Source organism: Haliaeetus albicilla, chromosome 8 (assembly GCF_947461875.1).
Source record: "Haliaeetus albicilla chromosome 8, bHalAlb1.1, whole genome shotgun sequence".
In the NCBI taxonomy this organism is placed as follows: Eukaryota; Metazoa; Chordata; class Aves; order Accipitriformes; family Accipitridae; genus Haliaeetus; species Haliaeetus albicilla.
In genome coordinates, this window is record NC_091490.1 from 36,834,851 (window position 1) to 36,847,221 (window position 12,371).

Genomic DNA, 12,371 nt, shown 5'->3' on the forward strand with positions numbered 1-12,371 from the left:
GCAGCTTATTTTGTTTGTCCCAAGGGTTTCAAAGCCTGGTGCCTGCCTGCGAGGTTTAGCTAAAGAGCTGACCCATGCGTCCTGGCTGGTTACAGAGCAGCTGACCCGCTGGTGCTCCCACATTCATCAGAAGCCATTTTGGGGGGTTTGTCTTTCTCTCCTGCAACAGCTGGTACTAAAATGAATCTGAGACATTGTACTAAAGTGACCAGCTTGTAGCCATCAAGGTGACAACCTGCTTAGGCACCACGATGCTTTGCCACTGCCACCATGCCCTCACCGCTTGCTCCCTTCTGCCACTGGCACCCAGAACAAGGACATCTAGATGTTTTTCTGGCAGCTGCTTCCCAAAGCAAACCTTCCTTAGCCACCTTGCCACAGCCCAGGGTCGTAACAGCACCTGGGAGGGATCTTACCTAGCTATTGGTGTGGAGGCAACAGCAGCCGCATTTCAGCATCGCTGCTGGAGCCATCTCGCCAGCTTTGCAGGTCGCGCACCCTGTCCCACCAGCCTCTCCTTAGTAGGACCCGGCTCTCCTCCACCTGTGGGAAATCCTCCTTCATTTGGAAAGCTGAGCGAGAGGGTGCATGAGCCCGAGGGTTTGCAGTTCCCCAGCCCTACAGGGGCCATGGAAAGGGCACCCCAGGAGCTTTCACCCCCTGAACTGGTGGGGACCATGGCCACTGCACCAATGCAGGAGACAGGGCTGTTTGTGCCCAGAAGGTACTACGGCAGCTGTGCTGACAGCAAGCATGTCCCTCCAATCAGCGACTGTGGCTATATTTTAATTTTAATTTGCCAGCAGGTTCTGCTTCAGAAACTGCTCTCTTCAGATCCCTTCTCTGATGCTCCCTGCCTTATTCCCCTTCACACAGAGGGACAAATCAGTGTCCTACTTTCTCCCTGGGCTGGCCTGCTTCTATGCAGAGGGAGCAGATGCTTTTTTAAAATAAGTGCTTTTGATGGTTCCCAGGCACTGGAGAGCAGGGTTGGCCTGCTCCCTGCCTCAGATAAAGGATGGCAGCATAAGCATGTGCCCTCCGTACGTTGCTCACCACCTGGTTGCTCCTCTGCGCCATAGTGTTTGGGGCAGCATGTGGTCAATGGGAGAGACAAGGCTGGAGCTCGAGCTGGGTGGAAATCTGCCTGCCCTCATACAGTTAGCTTCTAAAGATCCTCTGTGATGAGCTCTTTTCTGAAAGATATTTATTATCCATCCAGCTTAGCGATGGCAAATTTCTCAACTGGATCAGCAGTGCTGCATTTAGTCTATTTTTAACTTATTTTTCAATTCTCAACATAATTCCAATGACATAGGTTTGTATGTGTGGCCTTTATTTTACCAAAACCATCTCCTTTCTTCCCCAGGAGCTCATACAAAGGCTGCGTTCATCTCTCCCTTGTCCAGTTCTGCCTTTCTGTTGTGCTTCCTAATCACTGCATAACGCCACATCCTGGTGGAAAAACAAAAGCCATCTATTAGAAACAACGTAAGGATGAAATCTCAGTTCACTGCAGCTGTCCTTGCAGCTACTGACAGCCCTACAAGTTTGGTCTGGAAATACATTTCAGCTGGAAAATTGGCAAATTCATGAGCGCTGCAAATACCTGACATCCTCCTCTGCAGGTGAAATGCTCTGAGGCTGGAATAATTGATGTGTGGTAAATATTTCTTTCCTGGCAGCCAAAACATGCAGCTAATGTGTATGTTTGGCAACTGCATTTCTGTTGAGTGTTTTGGCAATATACTCATGTTTACATCCCTTACTCCTCACTTCCTTCCTTTGCAGCGTAGGCACACTGTAAGTGGTGGGATAGAAACAAGCAGTGCTGTCACTTAGCAACCTCTGCTGGCTTTGAGATGTTGACTTTTTTCCTTTCTGGATTTCCCAGCACAACAAGAGATGGCTGCGTAACTCATCGCACAGCTCAGGCATAAGGCTGTAGCCAGCTGGGCATGCTTTGGTCTGGTCCAGCCCAAATCCTTCTTGGAGCATCGCATCCATGTCCTGCTGGTGCTCCAGTGAGCGAGGCACTGGGAGTTGATGGGTCAGCCCTGGGTTTCATGATCTTGGGTGGAGGGATGCAGCTGGTCATGCCCAGCCATGGAGGCTCTTTGGCCCAGGGTGACTCTCTGGCCAGGCAGCTGGCAGGACAGTGACACTATGAGGCAGGCAGAGGTGGCATGCCATGCATATAACCCATATGGTATAATCTCCTTGGGTGTCACAGCCCAGATCCCTACTCTGCAGAAGGACTGGGAGTGGCTGGGCTCTCAGGAAGAGGGTGGGGGTGGATGGACGACACGCTGCCTCCAGCTGAAAGTACGTCAAGCAGCTGGGAGAGATTTTTCAGTAATAAAAGCTGCAGGGAGTGAGCACTGAGGCTGATTCCCTGCAGCTGGGAAGAGCTCTGCCCTGGTGAGCCTGGCCCTGCTGGTGGGTAATGCTGCTGCTACCTCCTGGGCATGGAAGGGCTGCAGCACAGCAAGGGCTGCAACAGCCACATCATGGAGGGTGGAAGTACCTGGGAAGTGTTTTGTCCATGAAATCTTCCCTCTGAGAAGCACTTGGCTTGCCTGGCTTTGTGACCAAGGAAGCAGGCATGCTGCCAGGCTGCAGCAAGGGACCATGGCTCTTTGCTGGATTGCTTGGGGCCGCAGGGAAACATGTCTGTGGGCTGCAATGCAGCACGGTGGCCTTTTTCTACCCTGCAACTGGATGCACTTAACTAAAGGATGCAGCTGGAGGTCACAGGGCAGGAGAGAGGCCACCACGCTGGAAGGGACAGGGATTGGGGTGTTGCTGTCCTATAATCTGTGAGTCAGCAGTGCCACAGGCTGCAGGGGAGAAGCAGAAAGCGCCTCCTCTTTACAAGGGGAAATGCTGCAGCCACTCTGGCTTTCGTTCACTGGCTTCAATTCTATCTTTTGCAGCTTCAAGGTCCGAGCTCTCCTCCTGGCAGATATGCAGGCATAATGCTGACCAGCTCCTTCATGCCAGCACTGCGGAGCCAGGTGCTGCTGAGGTCCCGGGAGCTCCCCTGTGCACAGGGCTCTGTGCCCACGCCTCCTCCTGCTTTGTGCCGATCAGCTGCCTGAAAAGCTCTGCAAGACTCTGGGTTTGCATCTGAAGCAAGAAGGAGGTGAGGAAGGTCCCTGGAGAGAAGAAGATCATGCGTGAAGGAGCCTGCCTCTTCTAAATACTTCCCTGCGGGGAGATTGCAGCCTTGTCTGTGCTCTGCTCCCCTGGGGTCCTGCCCACTCTCCTGGCAGGGGAGCGTGCCTGGCTCTTCACTGCAGGCATCTGCAAATCTCCTTTCTGGCAGTTTACATATAACCCATTTTTCATGAAGGGAATTGCACTGGTACGTGTTTATAAAGCAGCCTGGGGACCTGATCCGAATGTCCTCAGTTTTAATGTCACGCTGCCTGGTTAGGAAGAAGTGTCTGTGGGTAAGTTTGTGGGCTCAAATGCTGCAGATGCTGCACCCTGAAGCCAGACTGGTTTTGCTGTATATTTTTCTGGAAGTCAGGGCAGGACAAACCTTCTGTCCATAGGCTTGATCTGAAATGCACCGGATGCTTTGGCAGGGCTGCGGGCCCCAGGCAGGTTGTGCTGGAGCTGGTGACATCTGGAAATGAGCAGACCACGTTGACAGAGTCAGGGGTGCTGGCGTGCCGCCCTGGGCAACAGGGCACCCTTCGTGCCGCACCAGGGAATGGTGGTCGGCAAAGGTCTTCTCTCCTTGCTGAGCCTGTCACATGGCAAAAGGAAATTATAAATATCATGGGGCATAACTGAGCACAGGGTAAAAACAGAGCGTGTTTAGCTGGCTAACTGGTGAGCAATGCAGCGCTCTGCTCCTGGGGATCATGCCTGGTGCTCCCCAGGAAAATGGTTTCTTGCGTGGTTCCCTGATGCTGGTTTGGGTCTTTTTTTTCCAGGGTTATTCATTACAAGAAGCTTTGCAATGGTCTCTGCTAGTACTAACCCTGTTTCCTTTAGTTTAGCGACTCTGAGTCTCAGCAAATTCAGCCAGGCTGGGCTCTGCGTGGGGGTTTGGAGCAAGGTGCCTGGAGAAGTCAGTTAGAAAAAGCAGAGACCTGAAGATATGCTCGAGTGCCCTTCCTCTCTTCACTGCTCTTTGAGTTGTTGGAAAAATGAGCACCCTTGTGATAACAGGGGAATGCATAATGAAAATGTTCGTGCTTTTTCCAGGAGGTGGGAAATCTATACTTGGCTGCTTGTGGCTTTTTTTTGGGGGGGGGGGGGGGGGAGTGGATTCTTGTAAGCAATGGAGCCACAGGGTGAGTGTGGTCACTTAGCAGCTTTAACTCAGCTTCAAGAGACAAAAAAGTTTGGTTTGGAAACTTCCCAGACTTGGGGGAATAACTAAAACTTTTCCTAATCATAGATGTTTTCTTTTTTTTTTTTTTAATTGTGGAAGCAAAGAAAGATGTAACTTAAAGACCTAATGGAAAGGACAGTTCCCTAGGTAATCAATTTAAAGGTGTGCATAGCATCGCTCCCAAGCCATCATGCCTCTTTTAATCTTTGTTAATCTCTTGTGGAGATGCAATCCTATCGCCAGGCTGCTCTTCTGCTGATCTTAATTATTTCACTGGGGCAGCACAAAGTGGTCTGGTGCTCAGACAGGGTGAATTTGGCCAAAATGCGATACTGTTCTTCCTGACTTCCAGCCTCCATAGAAACCCATGAACTGGAGGAAGGCCAGGCAGCTACTCTAGTGCCTCCTGGCATAGCCTGCTTGCTCAGGAGTGGGAAAAAAAGTAATCATGCTGTTAATTGGCATAATTATGTCAATAACCCCCAGGCCCCATCTAGATAGAAATGATCGCAAGGCTTTTCCCAGAGGCTGTGATGCTGGGGAGGTGATCTAACTGCAGTGGCAAAGCCACTGCTAGAGAAGCCATCTGCGTTATGCAGATTAAAAACTTTTAAGCCAGAGCTAAAGCAAACTGTTCGGTTTTCTTCCAGGATTAGAAGTCAGTCTGTCGTAGAGAGTAATTTTTTAGAATTATTGAGAGCTCTGGCCAAGAAGTTTTGAAAATCCTCCAGATTGTTAGTATCTGTCAGCCTGTGGGATGTTCGCAGTTCCCTTTTGTTTTGCTTTTCACGCTGAGTGAGGCTGGTGTCTGGTTTAATACAGAGGATAACTTTTATCGTTGCAGGACTCCAAAGCCTCTGTTTTGGATATTTCTGTGTTGTGACTGCTGCCAGTAATCACAGATAAATCTCATCTCTGTTGTTCGCCTGTGCTTTTAGCTCAGCCCCAGTATGCATTTTTAACTGAACCCACTGCAATGACATGGCTCAGACCGTGTTATCCTTTCCCAGCCTGTTCCTGAACCACCCACCGGCTACCACCCCTGCCGGACCCAGCTTCTCAGGCCTGCACTGACACGGTTCCGGTGAATGCGTGTCTGACCCTGGCAGTGCTTCTGCCCGTGGCTGAGCCTCGGTGCCGTTTGCCAGGGCCCCTCATGTGCTGCAGGGATGGATCGTGGTTCCTGCTGCTCCTGTTCCCATCACAGGCGGGAACCAGGAAGAATTCAGCCCCTGGGACTGTTCCAAAATACCCTGCTCGGCAGATTGGGAAGTGCTGAAGCCAGCTGTCTGCCAGGTCCCATGCCGGCAAGCGGGACCCCAGCTCCCTTGTGTGCTCCCGATTTGGCCCTGTTCCCTGTTTGGTGCCAAACTCGTAGAGGAAGAGCACATGCCAACCTCCCCTGGGTGCTGGAGGATGGCACAGCCTGGCACGGCCCTGTGCTGGGGGCTCGTGGGGGATGCCGCAGCCCTTTCTGCCACCGAAACGGGGTGGCCAGCTGGGGTCGGGGGTCGGGGCTCTCGGGGGAGAGGAGCAGCACGGTGGTCTCATGGGTGGGTGCGCTGATCTGGGCAAACCGTGGTTCTTGCGCCCAAGGGTCCGGGCCCCGAGGCCTGCTTGTCCATGTGTGGATGTTTGGGGACGAGCCCACCCAGCCGCTCGAGCGGAGCGAGCGGGCAGCGGGTGAGCGGGGGCTCCAGGCTGCCTGGAGGACCCCGCGGGTGCTCCCTGCAAGCTGCTTGGCCTGTGCCGGTGACCGGCAAGAGGCTCAGCCGGTGCCACCGCAGGAAGGGCAGAGGGTACCGCCCCACCGGGGCTCTGCCCTGCCCACCGGCACCGGGCAGGGGGGCGTGGCCGCACCGGGCACGGGCGTGGCCTTTCCGCCGAGACCCCGCCCCCAGGCTCGGGGGTGGGACGCATGCGCAGTGCGCCGGCGTTACCTGTCAGCGGCGGCGGGCGGAGGAGAGGAGAGGAGGCGGGGAGGGGACGGCGCGGCGGGATGGAGGGGCTCATCCCGCTCGTCAACCGGCTGCAGGACGCCTTCGCGGCGCTGGGCCAGAGCTGCCTGCTCGACCTGCCGCAGATCGCGGTGGTGGGCGGGCAGAGCGCCGGCAAGAGCTCCGTGCTGGAGAACTGCGTCTCCAGGTGAGGCGGCGGGCACGACATCCCCTCAGCGTCCCGTTCCCCCCCCCCCCCCGCCCCGCGCGCTATTCCCGACGGTTGGTTCCCCCTCCCTTCCAACGGTCGCCGCGCGCGCCCCCCCTTCCCCTGCAGCGCCGCGCCTCCCCCCCCCCCCCCCCCGTAGCGGCGGGGGGAGGCCGGTTGCGAGCGGGGATGTACGAGGCGGCGGGGGGGGGGGGGGAATTTCCCGGCTCCGCGCCGACCGGGGGTGCTCGCTGTGTGTCTCCCCCCGGTGCGGCAGAGGTGGGGGCGAGGCGGGCCCTGTCACGGCAGCGTCCTTGATGTGCGTGCTGCGGGGAAGCGGCCGCGAGTCCGGTGTGAGGGCGTTCGTGCGCCCGGCGGGGGGGTGGTGGTGGTGGTGGTGGGGATTAATCGCCGTCTGGGGAGAAATGATGTTTAAAGCCCCAAATCCTAATTACAGTGGGAGCTCTGGGTCTGGCCGGTTAATGGTTCTCATACCGTTGCTTACACTTCGTGGCGTCCTAAGGCGCATTAGCACCTTTTCCAAAAATTACTGAAGGAAGAGGGGGGAAGCCTAATGATTCAGGTGGCCCTTTCAGCGGACAGACTGCGTCTCTGAAGATCTCCTGAGGTAAACATGAACTTCACATGCTGTTTTCATAAAGTTCCTGCTGCGTTTGCCGCAAATAGGTTGCAGGCTCCTGGAGGGAGGTGGTGTTTTCAGAGCGTAGCTGCAATCGTTAGCCTCTGCATATAGGATCAAAAGTACTGCTGTATTGTCAGTGACTGGGGAATTTTGAGGAAGATGCGCGGAGATCTTCGTTAAAGGTGGTATTAAGTGCTGTGTCTCTCCACAACCTGGCCATGTGTCAGACTGCAATAGCTCTTGATACACAATATAAAAGTGGGCAGCGGGTGAGTGGGGGACCGTTGTTCTTTATCTCCACTTCAGAACTTACTGTGTTAAACGTCAGTTCTTCCTCTTCTTTCTACTTGAAGACTGTAGCTAACTACTGACGTCGACATTACTGCCAGTCTCTTGAGTTTCAAAAGCACAAGCTAGATCCTTATAATCACTATTGGCTATCAAATTATTACAGTTTTCTTTAAACAAGTCTTTAAAAAGTATTTTTGTAACCTTTTGACTTTTTGATCTGTGTGTCCACAAAGCTGTGCAAAGCAGATGTGCTGAGGAGGAAAGGCATCTTCATCTTTCTTGTCAACAAGGATATTTTGGTCCCCAGCCTTGTCTGGGGTGGCATCCCCCTGGAATCGGGGCTGAGTGTGGTGGGCTGTGGGCTGATGTCTTTCTCTGGATCCAGCTGTGCTGACGGAAGAGGTTACTGCTGCCAGATGCTTGTTATTGCTCCCCTGCTAGGGGGATCTGCTCCATCTGATCCGCAGGTGGAGCTGTTCTTCCAGTGCAGTGCACTCTGGCCCCTGCTGCCTGGATGCGCCTGGCTAGAGCAAAAGGTGAAAATGAACAGTTTGTTCTCATCTGGCCCGTTTGGACAAGAGGCTGGAACCAGCTGCACTAGTGGGACGTAGACATTTCTAGGAAGAATTACGAAGAAAAGCTAAGGGCAATGACTTTTTTCACCTGTGCAGTTATTCATCATGCAGCCTGTGGACACTGCAAGGGAGTGTCTTCAGAGAAGAGCTTACAGACTACTGTGAAGCACCAGGGTGTCTCTGTCACATGGGAGCTGGAATTTGGATTCTTTCAACCCTGTCTCAGAGTTTCACATCGTTGTTTTATTCCGAAACTTCTTGAGATACAGTATCAGCTGATCTGTAGTGCCTCCTTACTTGCAAGCTTGGAGCCTATTGCAAATGTGGCATTAAAATGCATTACTTCAGACCTATTCCATGAGACTTAAGCAATTGTTTTATTCATGCCTTTTCTCCAGACTGAGTGAGTATGTGTAGTCAGCAGATATGTACTTGCTAAGCTGTGAGAACTTGATTGTGAACCCTCGGAACCAGATTAATAAATATCCAGGAGATCGGAAGAGCATTGTGCTTGTCAGATCAGCAGGCAAAATGGTCTATGGCTCTTTTTAGTAAGCCATTGGACATTCCTGTTTTTACAGGATAATGAAGCTGCTCTTTGCAAATAAGAGGTTTATTACATACGCATCTGTCTTAATATGGCTTATAGAGGTAGCATGTCTCATCATAGAGACATGCTGCACTCATTTCTTTTTGTTAGTGGCACATTTGTGATGTGTGTGATTAACTGCAGGGCGAATATTAACTAATAGTAAACCAGCTTTGAAATTCACATCAAAATAAAATAGTTCCAGCATTGCTCTGAAGTTTGAGCGTTAATGCTCGTGATTTCTTGTTTGGGTTTTTTGGCTTTGTGTTTTTGTGGGTTTTGTTTGTTTGTTTGTTTTGGGTTTTTGTTGTTGTGTTGGATTTTTATCTGCCACATGAATCATTGTCATTAGTAGATTTTGAACTTTTAGCCTTCAGAGAGACATTCAAGATCTCCTCTCTTCAGGAACAACTGTAATTTGTAAGAGGAAGGCATGCTATCCTCCCTGTGGAGGGCAGGGTCTTGCTACAAACATGCTGTTGGTTGATAACCTGAGTATTTGTTAGTGGAGCTCTAGTGAAGTTAGTAAGGTTCTTCTTAACTCTAGGTTCAGATTGGTGTTCTCTGTTGCCTGTAGTCTCTAGACCATTGTGCCCGTTTCAGTCCTTCACAGGGTCCTTGCTTGTGCAAGGATGACTTTCCCCCACACACTTGGACAGAGGAAAGCTAATTTCTAGCTTGCAGGTGGTATCAGTTGGAGCTTCTTTATGGAGCCTAACTACATTGTAGGTTGGAACAAGGCTGGAGTGGGGCAGTGTCAAATCTCTCAATTTAGCCATTATTGTTACTATTTGGTACTCGGAGAGTTTGCTCTTCACTTACTGCTCTTCTGTGTGTAAGGAGACTGCTTCTTTTGGTAGTCAATGACTGTGTTTGAAGGGTTTCCTCTCAGGACTCTGGTTATATTTAGATGGAAACAGAGATTCCAGAGAGCATGTCAGAACAACAGTCATTTCCATTTATGGGTTAGACCTTCATGTGTTCCTAACTGGAGCTCATGGCACTCGTTTGAGGAAATGGTATTGTCTGAAGAGCAAATGTTCTTACCTGCTTCTCTTTGTAACGGAAGTAAATGTGCGCTTAAAATACTGAGCCAGTGTTAGAAGCAAAGGATCTACTGCGGTATTCTGGTAGAAGTTGGTGGGAGAGAGATGCAAAAGCACAAAGGGGAGGCAAACATCTAATACCAAGAGATTGCCAGTGGGAGATAGGTATTTCGCCTCATCTTAGTCCTTTGCTACAGATGAGTACAGGACCATCAACTTATATGTTGTTTGTGCTTTTTAAACATCTTGCTTTTGATAATAATAGGGTTACTTAGAAGAAAACTAATGGCAGGAAGCAATCCCTGGAAACTGTATTTGGAGAGAAAACATTTTCTATTATTTCATATATCCAAATGGGCTTTTGAGATAACTAGCTTGCCATCTGTGCTTTTAACTTGTTAGGGCTTCTTTCTCCAGATTTGAATCAGAACCTTGTTTTATTCTTACAAATAGCAAGAAATTAATAATTAGATTTCAAAGCTGAAAGCTCTGTACTTCCTTCCCTGCTTAATATAATATAAACTGCATGTGGGCAAATAATTGTTTTATAAAAGATGTGAACTCTTGATTGTAAGCCTGTCAGTCATAATCAAACAAGTACTTTCGTTTTAAGAGCCTGAGGTCTGGTTTTGTAATACAGCTTTACAGCTTTTTGATCTGAGATGCTTTTGATAATCTTACGGCCACTGCATGTTGTATAGCTATTTAGTATGACATATGTACTAATTTGTTTTTGTTTTTTTTTTTTTTTTAATTATGATTCCTTGTGTGTTCAGCTCATTCTTTTTTGCTTGAGATGGTGGTTGTGAAAAGGCTGTGTTCAGTCATTAGGGGAAGAGAAAGGACTTTAAAACTGGCTGTTGAAGCACAGAATCTCTCCAAAGAAAGTAGATGCTTACTTAGATTGCATGCTTCCCGTGGGAGTTATAGTTAAAATTGGTGCAGATATTTTATTCTTTTAGTTACTAGTCATTGACAGAAAAACTTTTTTACAGAAAATTCTCTTCTGTGAAACAGGCATGAAAAAGCTAAGCAGTTGGAGATACAAACTGAAATGTGGTGCTGTGGATTTTTTTTTTTTTTTAATCTTAAGAATCTTCTGGAAATGAGAGTCAGCCACTCCTTTTCCTGACTAATTAAGCCATTGTACAGCTGTATTGAACATATTGGTCTAGTTATCAAAATACGCTGGTGCACTGAAAGCAAGAATTGTTTCTGGGTATTCCATTAAATAGAAACAGCAGCAAATGAGACAGCGGCTCATCTAGGTTTCTTCCCCAAGTACATTTTTACATTTAGAGGTTGCAGAACAAACTTGGCTATTTAGATGGGATATAGATGGCCTAGTTTTGTCTTTAAATGTAACTCTGTTGTGGATTTTAAGTTCATTTTTATGTCAAGTCTTGAGAATTAAGATATGCAGTAAAGCAAATGTGTAGTTAAGAACAGACATGCAAACAAATATGCTGATTTCAACACACCACCAGCCCCCCCCATGTGAAGTAAAAGTTTTCCTCTAAAACTACTTTGAGGATCTGTGTCTCTTATTTCTGGCATTTAAATTTTACCAATTAAAAGCTTCTTCTATTTTAAGAAAAGCCATACTCTGTAATAGGGACCCCTGACCTATATTCTGGCATTTAAGTTTAGTATATCAAGCAGTTTACAGAGATGCTAAATCAGTAAGTAACACTTAGCACTTTTGTAAAGTGTACCTGCAAGAATACATATACATATGCTCTTAATTTAACTTCGCCATACTATGTATGATTAGGGTATTGTAGTGGTTTAGTGAACACAATCTTAATATTTGAAGTCTGAGACCTAGACTTCAGAAAACCTCAAAACCCTGCAAAAAACCCAACTCTCAAAAAACCCTGGTCTGGTCTTGAGTGCCTTCTGAGAAATTGATGCTACAAATCAATGGCAGTTGTTACTGGAAGCTCGATCCATCGAGGTACTGAAGGTGGCTGCACACCTCTGATCATTTTTAAAGGTAAATAGTCACCTAGTAAGAGGCTTGTGTGGGTTTTTTCTTTTTTTCAGACCATAGGTATCCACTTAACTTTATCAAAACTTTCTTGATTCCTAATACAGAGACAATTCTGAAAATTCAACAGTGTCTGACCCTCTAGGCTCTTCATAATCTTATAAATCCTGAAACTCGCTGCCTTCAGGAAGGAGCCCACACTTGGGATTTTGTAGTGTTGAAATCAACAAATAGCAAGCACCTTTGTTGTCTTGCTGTTTCTTGATGGGCATTGCTCCTGCTTATGTTTCAAGCTTATGTTATTTGCCTTTGTAGATGAGAGAGAAAACAAGGCTTTCCAGTTTAGATAAATAGATGTTAAAATTATTATTGTTTGGACATTCACCTCTAAACATAGGGGGTGATGCTGCTATGGATTGCAGTGGAGAAGTAGAAGCAAGGACACTGTTCTCTTCTCTGCCACTGATTTACTGTATGACCTCAAACTGGTTTTTAAACATTACTTGCATCTGTATCCACATGTATATGCCTTGAGTCTTTACTCTGTCTTAACTGTATGTAGGATTTAGATTTTTATTCGTTTAAGTTGCTTCTATTTCAAAAGGAAGAGGTTAGCATATAATCTTAAAAATCAGTGTGGGATAACTGTGATTGTAGTCTAAAACTTGCTGTTTATGCATTTCTTTGCTTTGTGTGACGGCTGCTTTAGATATCTATATGGTACTACACCTGAGTATTAGA

General features: G+C 48.4%; 1 protein-coding gene across 5 annotated transcripts in view; it reads left to right on the plus strand.

Annotated features, from left to right (window-relative positions):
• Window positions 1-6,283: 6,283 nt before the first annotated feature.
• Window positions 6,284-12,371, plus strand: part of DNM3 (dynamin 3) — a 190,947-nt gene continuing 184,859 nt past the window's right edge. For 2 of the 5 annotated variants that reach the window (XM_069789847.1, XM_069789846.1), the window contains exon 1: window positions 6,284-6,496. In XM_069789847.1, coding sequence (XP_069645948.1) covers window positions 6,351-6,496 — 146 coding nt within the window. In that variant the 5' untranslated portion in view covers window positions 6,284-6,350. Of the gene's footprint in view, window positions 6,497-7,009; window positions 7,125-12,371 lie in introns of those variants that run through there. The other 3 variants (XM_069789848.1, XM_069789849.1, XM_069789850.1) reach the window with 3 other exon arrangements.